At 39.1% G+C, this 27,627-nt stretch overlaps 1 protein-coding gene across 5 annotated transcripts in view; it reads right to left on the bottom strand.

The window, feature by feature from the left end:
- Rgs7 (regulator of G protein signaling 7) overlaps positions 1 to 27,627 on the bottom strand; it is a 384,424-nt gene that overhangs the window by 105,530 nt on the left and 251,267 nt on the right. For 3 of the 5 annotated variants that reach the window (XM_036202165.1, XM_036202166.1, XM_036202167.1), the window contains exon 4: positions 9,287 to 9,337. The exons of the other annotated variants lie outside the window; for them this stretch is intronic. In XM_036202165.1, the coding sequence (XP_036058058.1) occupies positions 9,287 to 9,337 (51 nt within the window). The remainder of the gene's footprint in view (positions 1 to 9,286; positions 9,338 to 27,627) is intronic. 5 annotated transcript variants of the gene reach the window in all.

The following is a 27,627-nucleotide window of genomic DNA, read 5'->3' as shown; positions in this document are numbered from 1 at the left end:
ATAAAAGTAGTGTGTTCTCTTGAATAAAGGATAAAGAGGCCGGCTCCAGACAGCTCTTACACAACTGTTCCTGGGTCTGGCCAGACAAGAGATATAATCACAAATTTCCCTGCCATTTGCTGATTGGCAGGGCCGATGAATCAAGTTTATCTTCAAATGATGCCCCGTGCTCTAGGCCTCATTAGTTTTGTCAAATCCCATTTGCTTTGTCTCCCCTTTATGATGTCCTACATTCTCCTCCTGTTAAAATTGTTTATGAGAGAAAGCACAAATAGCTGATTGAGACCTATGTGTATGTGGGGCCTATCTTATAGACAATGGACCCCTAGGGAGATGGGGACCAAATGGGTCATTTAATGGGTGTCTCTTACCCCATGCCATCTTCCAGTCTGGTGCTTGGAGCTCTGTACCTAGCTCCCATGCTCATACAAAGTGGTACTGCACTGCACTTTCAAGGTCTAAACATAGATCTGATCCTTTGAATAAACTCATTGAGGTGAAGACAGCAATTTCCTCAGGCCAGGGGAGTGATTAGTCCATAGACCTGCTGTGATGCTGATGCACACTTGAAATTTGTTAAGAGAGTAAGTCCTATGTATTCCTGCAACATTAAAGGGGAAAAAAGTAACTCAGGAAAGCTGTGGATATGTTAATTAACTTGATTACAGCAATCATTTCACAATGTATCTCAAAGCATCAACTTATGACCTTAATTGTATACAATTTTGTTAATTCTACCTCAAAAAAGGTGGAAAAATGAATGCTACTAAAATTGTTTATGTTTTATTTTTTTCTGTAAATGCAAATTCAAATTGTTTTATAAAAGGAATTAAAATGTTCCAAAATATTAACCTGACATAAAGTTAAGAAGAAAGCAAAGCCAACTAGTGACTGGGGGACTAGATAATATAATCAGACAGTTTTGCATTTTTCCAGTTGGTCTGTGGAGTAATTTTTTAGTAGACAATGAAAATCTATCAATCTGTACTGCAAAAGGAAGCATTTCTAAGTGGAGCTGGACAGCTGCTCACAACATTATTTTAAATGTGGTACAACTGTGCAAGTTTCACAACAGAAAAGATAGAAGTTCTAATTAGGTTCCCTGCAGCCTTGATGGGGTCCCTAATAGCTACCAAATCCAGGAAGCCATACATACATAAACTGATCAGATAAATAAATACAAGGGAAGTCACATAACTCTGGGACAGGTATTTGGGGACAAAGGGCTGTGGTGGTTTAAATAAGAATGGCCACAATAGGCCCATATTTGAGTGCTTAGTTACCACTGAGTGACACTATTTACAAAGGATTAGGAGGTGTGGCCTTGTTGGAGTAGGTGTGGTTTTGCTGGAGGAAGTGTGTCACTGGATGTGGACTCTGAGGTTTCAAAAGCACGTATCAGGCCCATAGTATCTCATCATAGCATTAGAACAGTGACAAAGACATGGGCTGTACACACCAAAACAGAGATGCCTACAAGAGAGCTGGGCACCTGTTGAGACACAAGTAAGTACATTGTGTTGCCCTCACTACCAATGCTCTAAATGCTACATAACCAGATGTTTTCCTCAACTGCTTGTCTATTTTATTATTTACTTATTAAGACATGGTCTCTCAGTGGACAGAACACTAGATGCTTCAGCTAAAGTGGCTGGGGAGCAAGCCCACAGGATCCAGCAGTTCTGGGACTATGCCCAGCTGGTAATCTAAACTCAGGTCCTCATACCTGCAGAGCAAGCATTTAACCACGGAGCCATTCATCTCCCCTGAACCAAATGTTCTTATTTTGAAAATAAATGTTTCCAGCTTTAAATATTGACTCTCTGCCCTATTATCTTTATGGCATGTGACAATCAGTTTTGATATTTAGTTGTTTAGAACAATTATAATTAGGTGAGTTGATGCAAACTGAGGTCACTTGTTCCAGTAAGGAAGGAAGTAGTCCAATGAAAATGCTAAGTATAGGCAACTACATAATGAGACTGAACCTTACTCACTAGGTTGATGTACTTCTAAAGGAGCCCAGAGAGCTCCCTCTTTTTCTCCTTCTTCCAGGGTAGGCCATGTTGAGACAAAGCTGTCTGTGAACCAGGAAGTGGACTTTAACACCAAATATGCCAGTGCCCTGATCTTACACTGGCCAGTTTCCATGACCATGAAAATCGAATGCAACTACTAATTAAGACAATGTATTGCTTTGTATTATTTCAGGTTGAATGGATAAAGGTGATTGCCAAATGAATATATGGAAAAAGGAATTTTCCATATATCAGCTCTTAAAAGAAGCCATTAATATACTGAAATAAATACACACAGGGAAACCTGGTCCTTACATGTCTCATAGGAAATAATCAGAGAACATATAGGATTCCTTGTGTAGCTGAAGCTCTCTGGCTTTAGGAACAGGAACATGTATTAAGAGTAGCTGCAGTAGGTAATATTCTCATCTTGACAGAATCCAGAACAATCTGGAAAACAAGCTTATAGATACTCTTGTGGAGGGTTATTTATATTATGATAGCCTCTGAGCATATCTGAGAAGAATTAACTTGATCAACTCAACTGAGGTGAGAAGACCCATCCTAAAGAAGAGTGCTACTACTCTTTGGATTTAGGTCCTAGACTTCAGAAAAAGAGAGAAGCTGAGAAGGAGGATCCACCTCTCCCTTCTTCCTGACTATGGAAGCAATGTGACCAGCTGCTTCAGGGTCCTGCTGCCTTTGCTTCTCCACAGGGGTAGACTGTACTCTCAAACATGTTGTTCACTAAAATAAAACCTTCCTTCATGAAGCACTTTTGTCATGGTATTTTATCATAGTAACAGGAGAAGTAATTTACACAAGCAGATATTAAAAGAGATAAGAACACTGATAAGCTTTTATTTCTTGAAGCATTATTTATAACATAAAATGTACCTTTTCAAGAGGGACCTATGGGTAATACATATTATCTTAAAACCAGTTCAAACAATGTTGCTGGAGGGATATATGAAGGCTCTGACCCAGGACATCTTGCATCATGTCAAATGATGCCTTAAAAACCCAGAATGTTTGCATTGTAATGATTCGCCAGGACTAGAACAGTAATAAACCAGTCACTTCAATTTATGGCAGATTGGTATGATAGCTTGCAGAATGTACAAAAAGATGTTTTTATGAGCTCATGAGGGTTTGGGTGGTTATTTGCAAGATGTTTCAAATGCTTCTACCACAGAAGATTATCATTTGAAACAATCTGAATATATGCAGAAAAGACTTCTTTTTATTTACTGTAAAACACAGGAATACTGATGTGCAGAAAATGACTCTAATAACAGAATGTGCCCAGAATGTGACTATAAGTATTATGTCAAGTCCAAATTAATATTTCAAAAAAAAAAACCACTGTGTCATATGTCACCCCATCAGGTGGGTCCATGCCTCTCTCTATCATACTAACCTCCATTTATGGAAAAGTAAAATCCAGATTAGAAATAACTCTTCAACAAGGTGAAGATGTACAGGACAGAGAGAGTAAGAAATGAAGGTTCTACTTCTATTTTTTGAGCAACTTGGAGCTTCATAATTTCCTCTGTTGGTTTTCCAACAGTAAAATCATAAAATGTCTGTCTGCTACTTCATGATATTGATATCAAAAGAAATAACTGGTTTAAATGATTCAGAAGTGCATAAAATACAAATCCAAAATCATCAAGCAACACAGGGATATTACCTGTGAGATCAGTTGCAGTCTAACTAGATCCCATCAGGTAAACAGAACACAGAGGCCATTGATAATGGACTCTCATTAAGTGAACTAACAGGATTTAGAGTGCTTTCTTCAGAGGACTGCAGCTGGCTTTGGAATGCAGATGATCGATTCTATAATGGCTCCTATGATGAGCTGATTTAATTCATTCAGTGACAGTATAGTCACTAACATGGCTGCTAATGCACAATTTAGACTTCTGGTTGGCTATCAATCTTGACTTTTTCATTGCAGTTTCATAAAAGACAACTCTTCTAAAAGACCTTTTTATTACAGTTGTTTATTTATTTATTTGTGTTGGGGGGTACCACAATGCATCTCTGGAGGTTAGAGGACAACTTGTAAGAGTTAGTTCTCTTTTTCTACTGTGTGGGGCCTGCGAATCAAACTCTTATCATCAGGCTTGACAGCAAGAGCCTTTACCCACTGAGCCATTTAGCTGTCCTGAGATGTTTTGTGGCTATTTCCAATTAAGTTTATATGTTGGATAATTTTCTATCTGTGCCTAACCTTATTTTCTGCTATCACTTCACGCTTTGTGTAAAAGCACCAGGTTTAGTTAGCTGATGAGCTAATGTTTCTTAATTCCTGTGTCTCCTGTTTTATTTAGATGAGCAAGGCCTGAAGCATTGGTGAAATACACTTGGAAATATACTTGATAACACTCGAGACAACTCCCATTGTTAACAAAATCAGTTGATTGTTGAAAACTAATCAACTCTTACACTTCAGTTTAACAGAGGAAAATGTATGCCTTCCACTATGATGTCTATTCAAATGAATTAATAAGAGCAACACATGTGAAATAAAATAAAAGAGAAAGTTAACCCCAGTAACCAACAGACAGATGGAGTAGTATCAACTGGCACTATTCCTGAAGCTTGTGGCCAAAAGAAGAGCCAATGGGAACTGAAGATTTCATGGCATTGGTTGTGTTTAAGGGCAAGTATAAACTGGCATCAATTAAAAACAAAACAAAACAAAACTCAGTTCAGATAAACATCTTTTCAGAAAGTTAAAAAGAACCAGTGCAATTTAAAAATAAAATTAAGATTTTGGCCTGCTTCCACACTGACTCACTTAAGCTTTACAAAGCACAGTAACAAAGCATGTTTAACATAGGAGGGCAATTAGAGACATTAACTCAATCAAGCCACTGACCAGCTAGCATGGGAATCAGGACTTCCTGGGTTTAAAACCTAGGGACATCATCTATGTTGGAGGCCTCACAAAGAAGACAAGACTCTCAGGCAGCATGGGATAGGTCGTGTAAGGCTAGAAGGGAGAGGAGCAGTTAGGTGCCACTCAAGGAATCGTAGAGAACACATCTTGATACTGCAGGCATAGAGAAGCCCATTTTAGACCCTAGCTGCTAGACTCTTTGTTTTGGTCAGTGTAGCATCATAAGCCTCCAGGGAGATGAAGCCAAGATAGCAAATGAGCAAAATGACATCAAGGAATCCTTGGTGTCCCTCAATAAGCTTGCCACAGGTGGGAGAGATAGATCTTGCAAACCTAACCAAAAATTGTTGTTAATATTTACTTCAGAGGGCAAAGTTAAGATGCAGAGCAAGTACAATTGTGATTTCTGCATTCACAGGGTTTGCCTTCATGAATGGGATCATAGTGAATGTAGCATGAGCAAGAATTCACAGTATGTTGGATCCTGAGAACATGGTGAGAAGGTAGAGCAAGCAGGTTGCAGGATGAGAGAATAAAAACTACATAGGTAGCAGACTAGCAAATTTCTACATGCCAAAAATCTGAGCTCATGCCCTACCATCTGGCTACAGTGTTTCACAGAGCAAAGCAGAAAACAGTTAAGTCAACTCAGGCCACTGGAGATGATCACAGGAATCACAGAATTGTGAGCTAAATGGAATGTGTGCTTACTCTGAAGGTTTGATGGAGTTTATCATAAACTTTGGTTTATCAGAGAGCAAAAATAAATTAATTAACATTAAAGAATAGTTTTAGACAATTAAGAAAATAAGCAAAAATTATTATATTTAAGAGAAGAAAAGAGAAGACTATGCTATTTTCCATGAGATACTTGGTGAGCCAGAAGGCTAATAATGTAAGAACTGCGTGGACTGTCCTAGATGGAAAGCTATAGAGAACCCTGGACCCAGAAATGGTAAGAAAGTAGAATTACCTTCTTTCAACTGAGGATAAAATAGAAAAGGAAATGAGATTAGTTTTAGGGGTAGATTTTAGAACAGACTTCTTGCATCAGGCAGGTCTGTTGCTACATTTCCACAAAAAGCCTGGCCAAAGGACAGTTGTCAGTACATAGAAGTAGCAATAAGGAAGCACTGAATGGACCACTGACCAGAAACACCAGTAACAGACACTGAAAATCTCAGAAGAGACTGAGATCAGGCAGTTTTTATGAACATTTGTTTTATTGTTGCTGTTTGTTTTTCTTTGTTTTGTTCTATTTCCCAGACTAGTCATTGAACAGACCTCATGTACACATGCAACAGCATATACTTAACTCTACAGCTGAACAGGGGAACACAGGAGACAGGAGCAAGAGTAAGTCTCCACTCTGTGTTGAGGTGTGTTGTGTTTACCTCCCAGCAAAAACACCCAAATAGGCATTGCATGGATGTACAGAACATCCATCATGGAGAGATCAGCAAGAGTATAAGGCAGTCTATATTGCAATTCTTAGCAATTTGTTACTTAGCAACAGTGTGTGTTGATGGACAATAGCATAGCAATTTGCACAGGTCAACATTGTAGATAAAGAGTTAAAAGACATTTGAGAGAGACAGATACCAAACCAGTGAAAACAAAAGAGGAAGGAGAAGAATGCTTTGAATCAATCACTCATCAAGGAAGGAAAAGTTTTCCCAGAGCCTGCAGCAAGAGTTAAAAATACTTTTAAATGAACAAAGGTGTGACCAAGCCAAAGAAACAGATATTCTTTTTTCCTATATTTTATATTATGATATTACAAAAGTAGGCTGGAATGTAGTAGAAACCCGACATATTAGATAAATCTTGTATGGGTATGTGGAGGTTTTTATGAGAATTGCCCCATCTCATGGGCTCATACATTTGAGTGATGGGTCCCTAGTTGGGGGAACTGTTTGGAGAAGGATTAGGAGGTGTGGCCTTGTTGAAGGAGATGTGTCACTGGGCATGGGCTTTGACGTTTAAAAAGCCCATGCCAACTCCATTAAAAATGCTCTCCTCCTCTTTCCATCTTGCAGATAAGATGTGAGCTCTCAGAGACATGACTGCCTGTGGGCTGCCTTGTTCCCTACCATGATAGTCATGGATTAAACCTCTGAAATTGTAAAGAAGCCCCCCCAATTTAATATTTTTACAAGATGTCTTGGTCATGATGTTGCTTTACAGCAATACAAAAGTAACTAAGGTAGTTTTATTGTATATGTGTACACAATGTATATATGCTCATGCCAATATAATGAAGAAAAATCTTAAATTCTCACTAAAAGATGATGGGGGTTTTATTTTATAAAAGGAACAGTACATTTTGCCTCAGTATCTGATGATAATAAATTGCTTTAATGGAAGTGAAAGGTATACAGGCATTGGTTAACAAAGTGTTAAATACTAATGTGCAAACAATATATGCTCCTTGGTCTTGGACAAGTCCTGAAGATCATGAAACCCACTTTGTTCCACATGGGCCATTGCACAATTGGTCTTATTTTTCAGCTGGTTTTCACAAATCTTCTTTCAACAAATTACCAACATTTAGAACTTCAACTTGCCTATTAAGGTCATCATACAACATTTTGCTACCAGATAGAACACTAGACAGGCAGGAATCAGGCATTAGATTCTCTTTCATGATGTTTTTGAAAACAGATTCAGGACATTTCTGAGGTCCAAAGTAGACCAGACATTATAACAACATAGTCTCCATTGTAAACAGCTCCATTCACAGGATCATCAAAGTTACTTTCTTAATGTTAACTACATCACTAACCACATTTCATTGAAAGCAGACTGTGTGTGCAATGTTACAATCACTGGTGCTTCTTTCACATTCCTTAAAACCTAGCAGAGAGGCTTATACTCCATATAGGGTAAACTTGTTCATTCAAAGAAATAAACCAACGAGTTAAAAACCATCTTTTCTAGCTTTTCATGACATAACTGAAAAGCTTGGACTGTATGGTAAGTTTCGGGTCTGCATGGACTACAGGATGGATTCCACACCAAAAATTTAATAGGAGAAACTATCAAATTATTATTGAAAAATACTCTCTTGAAGTCATTTTTAATAATTTGCTCTATATTATTATTGTTGTTGATTGCAAATCAGTAGTACATTTGGGATTATTTTCTGAACTGCTATAGTTATGCAAATCAGGAATACCAATGGCATAAAATAGATCCATGAACTTGCTAAAAGTGTGGCTTCCATTCACCATAAGTACATCCTCTCTCACTTAGTGACAATGCAGTGTTGTACAATAGCTGCTTCATTCTGCAGCTGATGCTTTTAATCCCTCTAAACCTACTGGAGAAATATTTTTAAAGCTCATCAACTGAGCACAGGTATAGATAAATGGATGTATACAGAATTCAAGCCACATTTTCTGATGGAGTAGTTTCATTAAACTGTCACAAAAGGCAAAACCATTTTGTTTCTATGTATTATCAACTTCAAATAATTCTAAAGTGGTAATCAGCAGAGAGGGAACAAAAGACACATACCTCCTCTGCCAGGCAGTAGATAGGGTATTGTACAGGTTAGTATGCTGCCTACAGCCTTCCACCATGTGTATCATCCCTGTTGCTAGAATTTCAGCCCCTTAAAAGCTATTAGAATCTCAGCATCTCCTTTAAGCAGCAAAGCTCTAATTATATTTCAGCAGCATAAACAGATGGCCACATGTGAAGGCTTTCACATCACATTTTCAAAAGTCTTTGAATGCCTTGTAAGTGTTTGAGTTTCTTCCATGAAACACAAAATACAAGCTGGTAAAAGTTGCTTCAAACTTAGGATTTCAGTGCTCTGTCACAGAACTGACCCTGTCTACCAGAGTAAATGAATTCAGGATTTCAGTGAGAGTATTAAATATACATGCACATGACCAAAAATCAGAATGACAAATCTGAATATTGGTTTCAAGTCTCATTCAAAAATAGAACTACAGCAAATGATAAATTAATGAGATTTACTTTAAAGGATCCTAAAGAGATATTTCATGATTTCACACTAATTTGCTACATATTACATGTACAATTATGTCTGTATATGTATATATTATATATATATGTATATATAAAATCCATACAATCTATTCTAAAAATCACAAATAACCATAATTAAATAATATAAAATGGATAATTACATATGTTAAAATTATATTTATATATTTAATTTTAGTTAAATGTATGTTGACTTTGTATAAACACTAAACATATAGTTCAAGTTTAATTATGTTTATTTTCATGAAATTTGCTTGATTTTAAATAGCCTTGAGAAAAATGCATTTATTAAAACCACAAAGGAAAAAAAAATCTAGCAATGGGAAAATAATGTATTTACCTGGGTCTTCTATAGTTAAGTTCTTTATTAACCACTGAACAATGTCTGACCCTAGAAAAAGAAAAACACAAATAGCTGTGAACCTTTTGTTTACACATGATAACGTTAAGAACTCTCCTCTTTGGTTCTCATTTCAGTAAATCATTACAATAAGCAGTGAAGGATCATCTGCAGACAGAGTATCAAAAATGCCAGTGAGAATACATTTCTCTGAGGAGCCAAGGTGTGAGATGGCGAATTATTTATGATTTGTTATGTATATATATATATATATATATATATATATATATATATATATATATATACATATATATATATAGCTTTCACTAATTTAGTCATTACATTTAATAAGTGTCATATTTCAGGTACAAATCTTACCATGGTATGAGTACAACCTTCCAGAAGGGTCCGCTCCTCATTTCTGATTGTCCTTATCTTGTCCTTGTAGTTATGTCAAGCCAAGTCAACAGTGTCTTTGGGTCATTAGTATGCCTGGACTTCATACAGTGTTATTCATTCTGATTGCATGCAGGGTCCTTGTTTTCAAGAGCCCCAAGATTCATGGATCCTAGAGAACTTCCCTTGGCCTGCACTTTTGTCTTCTCAGGGACAGCAGCCACATCAGCCCTTCACTAAAATGCCTGGGATCCTTTATTGGAGTCTGGACCATACTACCTTAAAGGACAGTCCTCAAACCAGATTCTCAAGTTCATCTCTGACTATTTGAAGTGGAGCCCCTGCTTACAAGGAACAAGTCAGGCCTCCACTTCTTAACAGGAAATGAGGAAGTATCTGCTTGATTCTAAAGACTGCATTTGACTTATGAAAAGTAGAGAAATGTAGTAGCTGCAGGGACCTAACATATTAAACAACAGAAAACAGTAGAATCCATTTATTGTTCTCTGTTTGTATATTGAGTGCTAGGGAAAGGAATTTTACAGCCAGAGGAAGGCATACACATTGGACAGATCTAGAATTCATGGCTAAAAAAAAATTTGGATTTTCTTTTCTCCTTATAAATCAGGCACATGTTTTTCAGCAAATAATGCAATCAAAGTGCTTTTAAGAGATTCAACTAGAATTGAAAAAGAAATAAATAAATAAATAAAGAAAGAAAGAAAGAAAGAAAGAAAGAAAGAAAGAAAGAAAGAAGCCAGGAGTGCTGACTCACTGCCATGGTTCCAGTGCTCTGGAGGCAGAAGAAGGCTTGCTGGCCAGGTTGAGGCTGTTATGTACTACACAGTGTTTCCCAGGCTAGCCTGAGGCATGGAGGTAGGACAGCAGGGTTAGGAGTAAGGAGGAGAAACTGAAAGCCTTAGACCAGGACTGCAAGATTGGCACCTGAGAAAAATTTATTGGCAAAGAGGAAACTCCCCTCTAGTCAAGGCCAACTAGAACTAGCTAGAGCCTGTGGTCCAATACAGAGACACTCCACCATGTCTCAAGGTAACCTATGCCCCATTATAATACTAAAACCCATGCCCATGGGTAGATAGGTAAGGTGCTAATGAGACTAGAGATGAATAAAGTCATATATAGAACTGTATGTAACAGACAGACACTATTGACAAAGTCCACATTATGCAAAACAGGCAAGAAGTCCATGAGGAGCTGGTAGATGGCTTGGTGGGTAAGCAGGAGAAGCTGATTTTGGATCTGCAGGACTCATGAAAAAGCCAGGTGTGGCAGTATGCACCTGCAACTCTAGCAACAGGAGATGGAGTAGGCTGATGTAAGGGCTTACCGGCTAGCCAGTCTAACTGAGACAGGAAGTCTGACTCAATGACTTGTAAGACACAATAAGGCAAAGTGTGATAAAGGGAAACAGCTGATGTCAATCCATGGTCTTCATACATACATACATACATACATACATACATACATACATACATACATACATACATACATATATATATACCAGTTAGTCCACATCAACAGACATGCCCATACAAACATGCTACACACAATCTGTTACATAAAAGCCCCATTTTTTGTATAGCTTTTGCCATTTCCGCTTCTGAACTTTCCACTGCTCTGGTTCATTTTCTCCCTTGAAAATGTATCCTTTTCAAAGCCTAGGTACAGATACATTCAGCAGAGAATTATACCAGATCTCAAAAGAAAAACTAATGCCAACCCTCCTCATGTGATTCTGCGAAATAGAAAAGGAACATTTTCAAATTCTTTTTACTAAGCCAGTATTACTCTGATACTAAAACTTGACAAAGTCTCAACAAAAAAAAAAAAAAAAGAGAAAATTATAGGCCAATCTCTTTGGTGAACACAGACCCCAAATTTCTCACAAAAATATTTCCAAACTGAATTCAAGAATACCTTCCACCAGAGTTGGGGATTTAGCTCAGTGGTAGAGCGCTTGCCTAGCAAACACAAGGCCCTGGGTTTGGTCCTCAGCTACGACCAAAAACAAAAAACAAAAAACAAAAACAAAAACAAAAACAAAAACAAAAACAAAAAACAAATAATACCTTCCACCATGATCAAGTCAGTTTCATCTCAAAGATATAGGGATATCTCAACACGAGTAAATCATTAAACGTGACCCACCACAAAACAAACTCAGATACAAACCACATGATCATTTATCTCCTTAGAGGTAGAAAAGGCCTTGGACAAAATCCATCAATCCTACATGATAAAAGTCCTGGAGAATGTAAGGATACAGAGGGCATATCTCAATTTAATAAAGGTAGTGTGCCACAATCCTACAGATAAGGTCAAGCTAAATAGAGAAAATTTTAAGTCAAAAGGATTTCCCAGTCTTAATCAGAGAAGTCTCTCCTTCCAGTGAGGAGGGGTGGATGCATTCATAACTGACCAAAGTGCAGAAAATAGGTGATACATATGGGTTCTAGCCCCACATAAGTCACTTATACCACCCCCTGTAAGGCTCCTGAAACAATGCAGAAGAGGGACCAGGAAATATGCAAGAGCTGGTGTATAAGGTAAAAGGTGAAGAGATGCCATTGCTTATACATGCTACAATTATTGTAATCATTAACATACAGCATCAGCTGTAGTTACCTGCTTTGGGCCCCCAAAAACCAGCCCTACCAACAGGCAGCCAAGGAAGGGCAAGGAGCTTGCTGGCTTTTGCCATTTTGCTTCAACAATGAAGTGAACTGAAGGCTCATAACTCCTGGGTTTACATCTCTGGAACCAAAGCCAGCCAGAAGTTTGAGGCTGAAACTGTGCTTCCATAGTTTCTGACTCTCAGCTTGGGGTGGGGGTACCTTTCATCCTCAATCAAAATAGGGGAGAAACTTGAGATCATAGAGCATAAATGTCATTGTATAGGTGGATTGAAAGGATGGATCTTGACAGACAACAAGGGGTAAAAACTATAGCTTCCTTTCAGCTTCCTCTCTCACATTTCCAGCAAGGAAAAAAAAAAGAGGTGTACCTTAGAGTCATATTTTTTAATAAAATGAATATGTATTTAACGAAATGAATAGTTATCCAAATGGAGTTTGCGCTGTGGGGTTACTATATTCCTGAAGAGCAGAATATGAGGATTTTTTGGTTTCGTTTGGTTTTCTGTTTTGTTGTTTTTTGGCATGTGAAGACACATTTTATGCACACTAAAATAACTATTTAAAGGGACCTTGTGGTAGATGTATATGTGATTATGCTTTTATAATTGCATTTTTTAAGTAAAGAATTTACTTTCTATTTACTGGAGAGAATATCAGTATATGAGAATATGCACAACTGTTGGGGCATGGGATTGGATCTCAGCATCCACATAAAAAGCTGGGTATGGCTCTTACATACATTTGTAGTCCCAGTGTTGAGAGAGGTGAAGAAGAAAAATGGCTATGGCTTGCTAGTTGCCAGGCAACCTAACTCCAGGTTCAATTAAGAGACTCTGTCTCAAAAGAGAAATACAGAGTGACAGAGGAGATCACCTGACATTTCCCCTTGGTCTCTGGGTAGCATATGCACAGGCACAGGGCTCTGTACACAACATACATACATCACAACCATACATATCTACAAAAAAAGAATTTATTCTCTAAAGGAACATCTGGGAACTTTTTTTTCTGAAATGTTATACATCAGGTATATTTAAAGAGAATTTAACTTTCATAGTTTTAACATCTCAATACACTTTGAAACTGGATGTAACTTAGAATGTAAAGCACATTTCTCCAATTGTCAAAATTAGTATGAATGAGATATATAGCTCAACTGAAAAAAAAATAATCAAAGAAATATAATTAAGTAGATATTAAATCTATTTTAAAGCTTGGTCTACAACAATTAAAACTATAGAGAAAGGAAATTATAATTTTTTTCAAATAAATTAGTGGAGCTGGGAACAAAATTATACTGAGTGAAGTAAGCCTGGCTAGGATGGACACTCTGCATGTTCTCCCAAACATTTGGATCCTAGACAAATCTTCAGATTTGAATGATTAACTTAGGTATCTCAGAGCTGAAGCCATTATGCGCAGGAATGCCGTAAGGAAAAGGGCTTGTGGAACAGGTGACGTGGAAGTTGAGAAGGTATGGAAGGGGATGAAACTCCATTTCTTCTGCTTTGCTGTAACACTCTCTTCCAGGCATATGTCGTTAACGTTCGCTGTCTCCTCTGGAGGAATGAACAGTTTACAATAATTCAATAATCCTCTCTATTATGTATGTCTTTTCCTATAGTAAAATCTACTTTGTGTGAGATTAACACACCTATTCCATCTTTTCTTTGATTCAGCTTTACATGATAGTTGTATCCTAAGAGCTCAGAAGATATCAGTAAGAAAAAAATCATGATTATGCTTTTGTTGGGGGTAAGTAGACAATATGCAATTAAATGTGTCAACTCGTTGTGATTGCTGTGAAGAAAGTCACACGTTGCTGAAGTAAGGTGTAAGTTGCAAATATCAAGAAAAAAAAAAAAACAGTTAAATATGTGAGTATCTGGGGCAGAAGATTCCAGGCTAAGAATAACAAATCCCAAAGCCCAAAGACAGAATCCTGATAGGAGTATTAGAGAAATAGGAATCTTGAAAGTCATACAGAATTAACAGAATTGTGAGAGACTCCAAGGACAAAGAGATTATAGGAAACATGCATGGTGTGTTTAAGACCTTTGTATTTGACTGTAAGCTGAGAAAAGGGAATAAGTTCTTGCTCATGAAAACTACTGTATCAAAGACAGATTTTTCAGAGTGACCAGGGAAAGAAAAAGGAAAAGAACAACGTCTATAGAGATAATGATGGTGACAATGATGATAATGATAAAGGATGAGAAAAATATGGACTTAGAATTTCTGGGCCAAGGTGCAGGAATAAAAACCTTGTTTTAGAGTGACATCCTGTAGGTTCTTAGAATGGTAATCAGGTAACAACACCAGCCCACCACCTGGGTATTGGTCACAAAGTCAAAGAATTGAGATTCTCATATGAATTCTTGTTTCTAATTACACATTGCTGGACTTAAGCACAGAGAACCCCGAATTCACGTTGTGATTATACTCACGAATCCTATCTATGCAGTTTAGGATAAGTACTATCAACCACTGGAGTAAGTACCCTGCTCTGGGCTGATCGCTCCCTGACCAGTTCAATACAAAGAAAGAAATAAGAGTACCTGTAATATGCAAGAAATAAAAATCTCTTGCAAATATTGCGTGGAATATTAATTTTTTAATTCTCACCTCCCTAGAGGGCAAGAGGCACAAATTAAATTAAAATCTGTACATCAAAAGGCTCTCAGTTGTTCAAAAATGCACACCACTGAGTAGATTAGTTAACATTCATAAGATCAGCCTCTTTATGCTGGTTTTTGTGATCCTGTCAATAGAAACCAATACTTTTTGTGGCTCAAAATCAACCATGAGATGGTGGGAGAGGTGTGAGCTCCATTAAAGACTGATTATCTTATCAGCAACTCTTATCCGTTTCCTTCCCACACACTTGCCCCTCTGTCAGTGTGGCCCAATGCCTGGTAAAGCCATACAGTGAGACAGTTTTCATACATCTGTGTAAGTCACACACAGATTGCTCCGGCCTCTAAGCAGGACTATGATGCATCCCACTTTAGCCAAATGGAATACACACCAAAAGTAAGATAAAATAAATTTTGTTTGGAGTCAAGCAGACAAAAGCCTTTAAGAGAAAGCTAAGAGAGTATGCTCCCCAATTCTGATTCTTTGGGGTGAGTCTAAGAAGCAAAAGAACTTTATCAATTCCTTTTCAAGTTGCAGTGCAATATTTCACAGAACGTGTTCTATTGACTCTTAGAGGACTGGAATCCATCCTTCCAGAAAAATCCAGACGAGACCTAATAACTGAAGGATGCCTGTGCTCTCTCCTTCCTGTACCAGAGGTGGACCTGGCCTGAAGGAATGGTAGACAGTAAAGACAGGCAGCCCAGTGAAGGGGTAAATAAAGCAAGTGGCAACCACAGAAGTCTACAGCATGGATTGAAGAGGACCTGGGAAAACTGGAGTAGGCCCTAAATCTCCTATGGCTTTAGGAGTTGTGGATAAGGAAGCATGGTGGAAATTGAGTTGAGTGTAGTGGGGAATGCCTCTAATCTTAGTACTTGAGGGGGCTAAGGTGGGAGGATTGTGAGGTCTAGGCCAGCCTGGGATAGCAAGATCCTACGCCAAAAGAAAAAAATAATAAAATACAGCAACACAGGCACATGGGTGAGTGGAGATGAATCAGAATTTTTCCACTGGACATCAGGGGATCTGTAGATGAAAGTAGCAGTAGTTGTGATGAATTTTGAGACAGACCACAACCTACAGCCAATGGTGAGAAGTTGAACAGCATGTAGCTAGAGCAGAGAGTGGGTCCTGCAGACTTCTTAGGACATGAGAAGTTGATGAAAGTCAAACAAGGCCAGGAGTTCACCAATGGCCCAAGGCTCTTCCCACAAAGCAGTGATGTCCAAGAGAAAGAAGAGATTGGCTTGGGAGGCTGAGGGAGAATTGCTAGTTGGAGGCTGGATATCTCTCTGTATAAATAAAATGCTGATTGGCCAGTAGCCAGGCAGGAAGTATAGGTGGGACAAGCAGAGAAGAGAATTCTGGGAAGTGGAAGGCTGAGGCAGAGAGATGCTGCCAGCTGCTGTGATGAGAAGCAATATGTTAAGATACTGGTAAGCCACGAGCCATTTGGCAACTTATAGGTTAATAGAAATGGGTTGATTTAAGATATAAGAATAGTTAGCAAGAAGCCTGCCACGGCCATACAGTTTATAAGTAATATAAGTCTCTGTGTATTTACTTGGGTGGGTCTGAGCAGCTGCAGGACTGGCGGGTGAGAGAGATTTGTCCTGACTCTGGGCCATGCAAGACCAGGAAAATGCTAGCTACAGGGGGCTATCCTGGACTACACAGTAAAGTCTAAAGCAAAGCACCTGCATGGGGAAGAAAAGAAGAAGGGAAGTGATTCTGAGAAGAAACTGCCTGAGTGACAGAAAGTCACAGACAGGTTAAGCAAGAAATCCTCAGCTACACAAAATATACAAGGGCCGCATTTCCCGTATCTTTCCTTATTGCCTGCTGCTCCATCTTTGTATCAATAAAAGGAAAAGAGGCTCACAAGGACATTCAAATCAGTGGTTCCATACAGAAAAAGAAAAGATGTGCACGCCAGCCATGGCTGTTCAGTTGCTAAGATCAATTTTAAATAAACCGCATTAGGGATCTGATGGGGTCACTGCTCTCTCTCGACACTAGGGATCTGTCTGCTACTGGGGCCATGCACCTTGATGACCAACCACCTCCTTCCCTCATGCAACAAGAAACAAAGACCTCATCAAGAGCTTTAAGATGTTACTGGAAAGTAGCACTATAGAGTTACCTGTGCCCAGTTCCTCAGTGTCACAGCACATAATTAAAAGGACTTCACTTCTCCCATTGGTAAGACATAGTGACAGGAGGGACAAAACAAAGCAATGGCACTCCAGAGAGGCAGCATCTGACCAGGCTTTCCAGCTTGATAGTGTAATTAACCCTGTTAAGTCCTACTCTTGACAGTCTCCACCCTAGGAAGGGAAGAGGAAAATGTCCTCAAGTCACTTCACTATCACCGGGCACTCATTCTAGAAATGGCAGTGATTGTCTCCTCTACAGAAAAGACTTTAAAGGGATGGACTGTCAATAGCAGATTCTAGATTCCCACCCTCTTCTCTTTTTGAAAAGAGTCTTACCCCTCTAGAATCTTTTATTATCTATGTTTCTCAAGTTTTCCTTTAAAATTCAGAGAGGAAGTCCAACAGTACTGAACCTGTGAACCCTAATCATCCCCGTTTATGCTTCATCGACCCTTATACTTTCCCTTTCTGATATGCAGTATGTGATTCTACTGACAATTAGGTAGCATTGTTTAAATAGCTGTATGCATTTGTGTTAGCCCTTATGTAATGCTATCTACAGGCCTTTTGTTTTTTCTTTTTAAATGAAGATTTCTCCAACAAATCTATTGAAATCTGTGAGAAAAGCCATTCAGATTAAATGATTACTTCATACTGATCAACGATGCTAAATGTTAACTTCATTTTTATGTTAATTTTATTAATGTTTGGTTATACTGCTTTTGCCATTATTGTTAAGTACATTTATGATGGTTAATTTAATTGAAGAAATAGCAATCATATTCTTGGAATAATTTCACTTAGACAGGTTCCCCCATCTACCACTTTCTAGTAGGCAGTGTTTTTGCATCTCTAGTAAGAATCAGGACAGAGTCAAATTTGACACTGACATGTTCTAGTTTCCCATGTTATATATGTCTCTTCAGACTGAAGAGTCACCCCGAGATAACATCTATAAGAACACAGGACAACATTGAAGACCAAGTATGTCATTTACTCAAGTCATCTGGTCAGACCTTAACTAGGTCATAATTACTGTTTGCTTTACAGGTTACAGGAAAGGTGTTCACCCAAAAAAGCCTGTTAATTTGGAATTTGGCAGACATACCTCAAAAGAATCTTAAAGAAATTACCTGAAGCATACAGGCAGGTAAGATAATGTGGGATATAAAATACAACAAAGAGAGAGCTTTCATCATACAGAATTAGGTTTAAACTCCCCAGCAAAATTTTCACACACATACACACACACACACACACACACACACACACACACACACACACACACACACAAACCCCAATAACTACAACAAAAGAATAAAGAAAAGAGCTCCAGAAAATGTATGTCATCAGATTTGGACTGATGTGGAATTCTGAGAAAATGCGGACAGTGGAGGCTCCACTCATGGTAAGTTTGAGGGGAACAAAGAACTTTACTGGGAATTGGAGTAGAAGCCATTCATGTACCTTCTGTCAAATAACTAAGCTGCATTCTGTCCATGCAATGAAAACTTGAGAGGCTGAATTCAAAAGTAATAAGCTAAATTGTCTGTTGGGGGAAATTTTGAGAGAGCTGTGGCATGTTACTGCTCACTGCTTTTAGTCAGATCTACAACAAAGATGGCAGAAAGACATAATAAAATACAGTTTGGTGAACAAACAAGTATAAGGAAACTCGATGTATGACTCAATTTTAACAAAATAATTATTGATTTACTCATTTGACTTCGAGCACTGTAAACATTTTTATAGTTAAATGTGTTTTATTTCCTAATGTTTCAACTAGCTGCTTCACAGGTTAATCCGATGACTGGTGTTTCCAGGGCTGTGGTCTAGCTAATCAATACAACTTGCACATGTTAATTTTCCAGGGAAAACTTAGTGGCATGAAGAAATTTGGATATATTCCCTCACAATTCTGGAGACCCCAAGTCAAAAAGGATAGGCTTGGCAGGAGCATGTGTACTGATCATTCCTGTCTCATCCTGCTTTTATCAGCTGTCAGCATTTCTCACAGGCAGCAGAACTCAAGTTGGTCTTAGTCTTCACATAGCCTTCTATTTATTCTCCATACTCTACCTCCTATAAAGACATTTCTCTCATCACCAGATGCGTGGCCCATTCATATAACCCAGGAGGATTTCATTAAAGTTGTTAATTTCATTCTATCTGTAAAGTCTCATTTCCTAAATAAGAGTATAGCCACCAGTCCTGCAGGATTAAGATGTGGACAAATGGGTCCTGTGCCCATGCCCCCACCTCCCACCCCTCATTCCCCACCTCCCACCCCTCATCCCCCACCTCCCACCTCCCACCTGCATGCAATACCACTAATTCCCACAAATCCATTGTAGCTAAATTAGCTGTTAGACTGACTCAGCCTTTCAGTTTGGATAAAACATAAATGTTAAAAAAATAATGTATAACATTCTACTTTGCCTTGAAGAACAAAGAAAAGTATTTTTACTCATCTGTTCACTGTAACAAATTCCAGGTTGCATATTTGAGAAAATATCATTTGAATTGTACAAACACTGTTTTCCCTCAAATAGAGTATAATATTTTGTCTACACAGGCAATTTGGGATCATTTCTGTGAGCAGAGAGGAAACAAGCAAGATGGTTGTTATGTTGCAAATGGGGATGAAGACAGAAGGGTAATAGAGTTAACATTTACAGTGTAATTAGAAATGCTGACAGACTGGCACCCCATTACTGCTGTCAACAGAATGATACACTTTCCTGTAGCTTTTCTTTGCTTCAGTATATAGAACCAAAAAGATGGTTTTTGCTATATCACTAACAATGAGGAATTCGCTCTTAGCTCTCCTTGAGAGCCCTCATCCTTCTGTGATAAGCAGGCTTGCTGTTTTATCATCCGTGGTTCAATACACATGCCGGGTTGATATAAGGGACTTGATAGAGGGGAGCAAAGAAACAATCACAGTTTTAAATAAACAAAAAGAAGGATGCCTTTAAAACCATAATTTACTGTTTCACTTTCCAAGGCCTGTAGTTCCTTTTCAAATGTTTGGAGACTTTCTCGGACAGTGTCTTGGGTTTGCTTCTGAGCACACATATAGAGAGCTCATCCAGTGAACTCATCACTAATTGGTGCATAGCAATGGCATTCTGCACAGCGTTAGCAGAAGATTGGCTTTATTCAAAAAGCTTATTGAATTTCATGATAAAAACTAGGCATTCACTGAGTCAGGGAGAGGTGGTACTAATGGTGGTGGTGGTGGTGGTGGTAGTGTAGTGGTGGTGGTGATATGGTGGGAGAGGTGGTGGTGTGGTGGTGGTGGTGGTGGTGGTGGTAGAGATGTAGTGGTGGTGGTGGTAGAGGTGGTGGAGGTGGTGGGGTGGTGGTGGTGGTGGTGGTGTGGTGGTGGTGGTGGTAGAGATGTAGTGGTGGTGGTGGTAGAGGTGTGGTGGTAGAGATGTGGTGGTAGTAATGGTAGTAGTGGTAGAGGTGTTGGTGTACAACAAGTTAATTCCCTGAGGATTGAAATATGTTCCATGACAAATGGAAGCTTATAAGATTCAGGAAGTAAACCAAACTTGCAAGTCTTAGAAAGCAGAAACAAGATTCACAAGGCAAGGTCCCCAGGCTTATACCATAGTACAAACATTTGCTGGGGAAAGGAGATTCTAGCACTGGTTGAGCTGCCTGAAGATCATGCAGGAGCTCCAGCGATGCTGCTTTTTTGAGTCATCACCCATGGGATGACCTTTTTGTTGATATAGCTAGCTGTTTTGGAAGATCCATACTCCTGTAAGTAAATTCTCACTCATGATCTGTAAGTAAGCCCAATAAATTCATTGATTCACCAGGATGGACTTAGAGGGAGTCATTTCTCTGCACAGTCATCAGTGCCTTATCAGGGGTGATCAGAAGATTGCTGATCAAACAGATTGCTCCTGTTTGCTCAGAAGTCACATACCAGTTTGACACTACCAGTTCTTTAACTAGAAGTTTTAGATCTATAAAGCTATAGAGCTCATTACAAGAGTGGACTAGTATCTAGGATTTAAGATTTTTAATTGACCATTGAAATTTGTGTGTGTGTGTGAAAACCTCTCTAATGGCCATTATAACATTGCAGTTTTGCTACTTATGAAACCCATTTAATGAGTTTCCATGACCACGTAAATATCATTCACATGGTGCCCACTTGAGAGCTCAGGTTTACTTTCCAATGCCTGGCTAGCCTGAGAGGAATAGTGGGAGGGATCAGCTTTGAAGAGACAGTGGCACTTTCCTGTGGAGTGGGCAAAAGTCAGCGTGAGTGTGACTGTCCTGTGATGGGGAAGCTTAAAAGATTAATTATTGGTCTCACCAAGTAGGGATTTGGTGGGAGGCTTGTGCTCTTAATAGAAGGGAATTTCAGAGATGTCCTAAGTTTGACTAGGTAGGCAGGGTGGTGGAAGGACAGGATGAGAGAGGTTAGTCAGTTAGAAGCTATGGGCTGAAACCAAAAGAAGACCTGCACTGACGTCCCTGAAAGCACTGATCAACTTTAACATAAAACTGCTGGTAGGTCAATCCCCAAGTGCCACCAGCTCCCAGGAGTGTAGACAGTCCACATCACCAATCCTAATTCACCAAGAGGAAAACACCTTTCCTTACTCAATGCCCTCCTATTCCAAAACACCTCTGCTTCCCATTTCTTTCCTCTTTTATCCAAAGCCAACGAGAGTTCAAAGTCAAGACTTTATGCTTGTAGTCTTCAAAATGTTCTTAGTTCTAACAGACATACTTTCTGCTGCTCGCTGGCCTTGCTGCAGGCAGTTGTAGTTGTATGTAAAGCCTATCCTGGGACATGGTCCTTTTCTGGCTAGCTTATACCATGACTCAAAAAAAAAAATTCATTTCAGAGAAATTTGACCTTTGACTTTGGACATGCTATCAATCATTAATAACTAATACTTCTTGAGTAATTGCTGATAGTTTTAAGCAACAATCACAGCCTTACCAATACAGATATTATAAGTGGGGCCTAAACATTTTCTTCACAGGGATTAAACTTGCAACATGATTCTTCTGAAGGGGTAAAGGGTCAGTGGAACTTGGATCACTCTTGGAAATAGGGACTGACCCCTTGAAGAAAGGCTCTCCTTGCTCCCAGGGTTGTTATTACAACTATTAGAAGCTGCTAATGGCTGGCAGAGAGAAAAGCCTATCTATGGAAGGATAGCCTGGGCAGGACCAATCATAAAGGAGAGAGAGTCTGAAGGAATGGTCCCCAAAAGCCCATAAAAGTCCAGCAAGACTCCAGCTCTGGCTGCCTCTCACCTCCTTGATGGGAACTTTTGTCTGTTCTAATAAAGTCTGTGGTTTTGTTCTTTATCTCTCTGTGGCTGATACTTCTCAGTTCTGCATCTGACACTAACTGTGGCCTTCTCTGCTGCCCTCCATCTATAACTTACTTCATGCCCTGGATCCTCAGGATCTCTGACTTCTAAACAGCTCCTTCTTTCTGTCTCTGTCTCAGATCCCTGCTGCTTTCTGTCAGGGACCCCCACTGTCAATCACTTCCAGGAGGCCCTTCTCCCCAACCATCACTTCACTTCCCTATCTGCTGGCTTCTTTGCAAGAGGTTTCTATTAACCAATTTAGCAGTACCCCTACATGACCACCTCTCACCCAAGACCCCTGTCATACTTCTAGATGGTAGGCCCCTGACCTCTGCTATCTTTAGAAACCTTGGCACTGCAAAGCCTGTCTCCATTTTTTTCTCTTTCCAAAAGCCTCTTAACTAGTTTTGCAATTTACAGTGGTCTTTCTCTAGGGCAAGGTCACCATTGTGAAAAAACAAAGACCGCCAAGGAACTACCACCTCCATGTCCCCATGGAATGATATACACATGCTTAGCAGGCTTCAGGTTCAAAACCACAGCCTATCACACAGCCTAAGGACATTCCCTTTTCTTTCCAGTAGAGCCAGTAGGCAAGCACAGCTGGCCAGCAATGTCCTGGCCCCAGCTGTTAAAGCTCTCTCCACCTTCTATTTCAGTGAAATTGGGTTTAGACCACATTTGGGTTTCTCTTCACTGCTACAGCCTTGGAGAACATCATCCTTGCTGCTTCACTTCAGCACTGTTTGCTCTGATGGTGATTTGATTTTTAAAAAAGCTATCCTAAAGGTGAGAAAATGAAAGTTCCAGGAGATAAATAATTTTCTCAAGGTCACGTGGCTGGTAGGGTTAGGATTAGGACCTAGCAGTCTGGTTTTAGAAGGCCTATCTATATTTTTTAAGATTTATTTTATTTTTAATTTGTGTGTGTGTGTGTGTGTGTGTGTGTGTGTGTGTGTGTGTGTGTGTGCGCATTAGTACAGGTGTCTACAAAGCCTGGGGGTGTAGGTTACCCATGGAGATGGAGTTACTGGTTATTGTGAGTCACCCAACACACCCACTGAGAACTAAACTCACTGAGAACTAAACTCATGTCCTCTGTAAAAAGCAGCACAGGCTGGCTCTTAACCACCAGGCTATCTCTCTAGTCGCCACCTTCATTGTGGTAGGAAATAGTATATTCACAGGCATGGGGAGAGACACATGAAACCCAGAATCTTCAGGTCATAGCAACAGGCACTCAAAAGCTATGGCTGTGAAGAAGAAGACAAGCATGGCACATGCCAAGCACACCTGGGTGGAGTCAATCTGTACCCCTTACTAATCCTGCATTTACTGCTCCCCTGTGGCTGAATAGAAACACAGGGCTTGCACAAGGCTCACATGTTGGAAGAATTATGGATTAGTATGACAGTGACATTTCTGAATAGTATTCTGTTCTTTCTATTCCTCATTCTGTTATTGTTGTGAGCAAAAGAAACAAGAATTGTCCATTAAAGGCAAACAAATCAAATATAAATGTCATTAAACAGGTTTAAATATATTAAAAAGATGGCAAAAATCAGAGGACAGAAAGCTAAGGTTAGTCATGGACACTAACGTGTACAGACAGAACAAAGGAAGTGGGATAGGGTCATGGATGGATGCTCAGAAAGACTTTGTAGCTCACTGATTTGAAATGCTTATTATTAGTTTTAAAGGGACAATTTAGGATTGTTTTGTATTATGACCATATTAGAAAGGCAAATGTGATAGTCTCAACCCTTGATCAAGAACTAGAGTCAGTCAAAGAGATTGCTGATTGCAAATTAGAATGCAAATTTCTATCCATTTTAATTTTGGAAAGTTCCTATTGGGAACTACTGATTTGAGTAACTTTCAAGTGCTGAAGTAGCTTTCATGGAATTGGATTCCCTGGAGTCTGCTCTGGGGCCAGTTGGTTTCAGCCTCTGCTAAGAGGAAATCTTAAAATCCCTTTAGAAGGAGTAAAGGGCACCCCTGGTAGAGAAGGCAAATTTCCATTTTCAGAAAGTGAAGTATTTTAGATCATGCAATATACAATCATGTGGAAACAAATAATTGAGAATACTAGTTGTGTTAGTCAAATTGCAATGGCAACAATATACTGGAGACAAACAACTTTAATAGGAGGAACAGTTTATTGTGACTCATAGTTTGGGATTTTTCAAATGGTAGTCAGTAGGTTCCATTGACCTTGGGCTTGTGGTGTGCAGTCAGTATACCATGTCAGGGAACATGATGGAGGAAGATATTCACTCCATGACAACAAGAAATCAGACACAAGAAGTACCAGGTACTTTGTTATTATTTGCTTTAAGTTTGTAAACACAATGGCCAGGTTTCACCCTAGGACCCAACTTGTATAAGGTCTATTGCATCCCAGTAGTACCAAGACATGGTAGGTTAAGCCTTTGTCAGGGTTTTGGAAGACACCCTTCCATGTGTAGTTTTAGATAACAGTAGCTTTTGGGAAACTACAAGTACATGGCATAGAAGAAGACATTGAAGGCCAACGGCCAGTAGTAACAGCCATGATCATAGTAATGGTCTCTGTAGAATCAAGCATTGACACAGTGACAGGAATGGGACATTGCTACCCAGTCTTGATTGTGTCCTTACCACATGGTTATGACTGATCAGAGGGTCAGAGCATGTCATCAGCATCTTAAACTTCAGAACAATCCTTCAGATGCCATCATTATCATGACCAAAGGAAAGGAATCAAAGTTCCCTTGCTTGTCCAAAGTCATACGGGTAGAGGGTGGAGATACAAACCAGGTTCATGTTGGTCTCACTCAATAGCCCAGGCTGCTTCCAGACTCATAGCCTTCCTGCTTCATCATACCTAGGAATGGTGTACAGGTTTTTGCCACCCTGCCACCTAAGCTTTCCATGTTTGTGTTCCTGAAAGTCAGCAAATTCTCAATGGAGTATGCACAGAAATGGGAAACTCCCATTTGGAATGGACAACACCATGATTTGCAACAAGAACATATCTATCAGGACTGGTGGCTCAGGTGAAAGTTCCTTTTCCTTTGCCTATGCCTGGAGATCCAAAGAGAAGAATCATGGACAAAAGTGGAGAATTCTATAAGACTATTCTTTAGTGGAAGATATTATAGTTGATAATGTGAACATAGCTATCAGGACTATAGGGGTAATATTCAAAAATACACTGCTCTTTCTTAACATGGTTGAGGAATAGATTCCAAGAATCCCTGTAGTAAGGAGGCTTAATGGGGGGCGTGTATACATTGCTGTAGTAAATCCCAAAGAATCCATTTACCTGTCTGAGGCACTGGAGTGGAACCTAGAATCTAAGTGCTCAAACAACAAGCAACTAATTCACAAAATCAGTATTGTAAATATGATCAATAGAACATTAAATTTTCTGGAAATGAGGGCAGGCTAGTGCTCAAACTAAATCATACTAGGATGACATACCTCTCATGTGAACTGTATTCTAAATTATTTACATTCCTTATGCAGTCACTGTGCAAGTGGTACATAGTAACCAGCCATTCTAAGCATAGCAGTTTTAAATAAACATTGCTGGGCTGTCTCTGTAATTATGCACTCTGTAACCCTCCTCAGTACTGAGCATAATCTGTAAACATTTGACTGAACAATTATTTCTTTAGTGTCTGTTTTTAAGAAGTTGAATCCAGTTATGGATGAGCAGCATGCAACACAGTCTCGAAATACTCCTTGGTTTTCAATGGAGTGTGGTATGATGATAGTACTTAGCAATATGCATTGACATTAGAAATGTAAAACTTTTAGAGATATGTTTTCCATAGGCATGCTAAGGAGTAATTTTCTATGGAGTGCCTTCTGTCTGTCAGGCACTACTCTGAACACTGGAATGTTACCATAAAGCAAACAGGAAAGGTCATGCTCTGCTAGCACTTATGTTAAAGACAGAGGCAGACACTTCTGATCTATGCATATATAAAATCAATAGATGATGTTAGAGAGTGAGAGGAATATTAAGAGTCTTCTGACAGAGATAATTGGGTGACCAGTGATGAAAATATGCAGGGCTATGCAGAGTGAGTTTAGAAGTTCTAGCTAGGCATGATCGTAAGACATTCATCAATGGTTCAACAGGAAGGATCTATGGGCTAAAGAAATGGTCAGTAAATCCTGAAATAAGAATGAATTTAGTAAGTTTTTGAATTAAAAATGGAGGTCTACATAGAGTATACTGGGGGAGGGTAGAGAAAAGATAAAGGAGTTAATGGGGACTCTCTAATTTAGACCACAACAAGAAAGTCATTTTTATTCTCAATGTAGGCAGTCAGTAGGTAATATTATATAAGGGAATAACACTTAATTTGCAGGTTTTAAAAGATTACTTTGGGGCTAGTGAGCTGGCTCAGCAGGTAAAAAGCATTTGCTGCCAAACCTGAATTGAAGGAGTAGAAATATTTAAAACAGATTGAAACAGCAAGGAATGAGACAACAAACACAACCCAGTCATCAGCCTTCTTACTCTTGAATGTTCAGTCTGCATTAGTGAGGCAGGGCATAGTTACATTACACAGTTCCTGAAACCAGCATGAGAAGTACTATACAACACTGAAGACAAAGACGGCCTGAGGCCACCCAGAAAGGCCTGACAGGTACAGCTCCTGTGTTGTAAAGAAACTAGCAAGTTGAATGGGGAGAAAGTGGATAGACATTCCAGGAAAAGGGTTAACCAAGGCTGACAAAGAAATCAGTTCATCTGCCCTTAGTAAGAGATTTGTCCTCGGAGGGGGAAATGGAGAAAAAGATGGCAGAGTAAACAGTTAAAGAGGAATTCTAGAAGCCAACCTCCTGAGGCTTTTAGGTTATGGATGCTAAAACCAAACTATTCCCTGACACAGAAACACTGTGGAAGCAAAGTGACAATCCAGCAAAATATACTGTCTCCAATTCTCTTTTAGCTTCAGGCTCAGAAACCAATATTTATTTTCCTCGCTCTTCTGTGAATTAAAAAAAAAGGACTTGTGTAATTATATTCATTCATTTAAGGTATAACAAAAACACTCTAACTTTTTTTAATTCAAAGAAAATTCTAAGCTGGAGCTTAGGGTCCTGCGTGAAGATGCCATTGGCAGGAGCTCAAA

The sequence above is a fragment of the Onychomys torridus genome, chromosome 11 (assembly GCF_903995425.1).
Source record: "Onychomys torridus chromosome 11, mOncTor1.1, whole genome shotgun sequence".
NCBI lineage: Eukaryota > Metazoa > Chordata > Mammalia > Rodentia > Cricetidae > Onychomys > Onychomys torridus.
The sequence above is the reverse complement of the archived record's forward strand: the minus strand, read 5'-3'. Positions and strand labels throughout refer to the sequence as shown.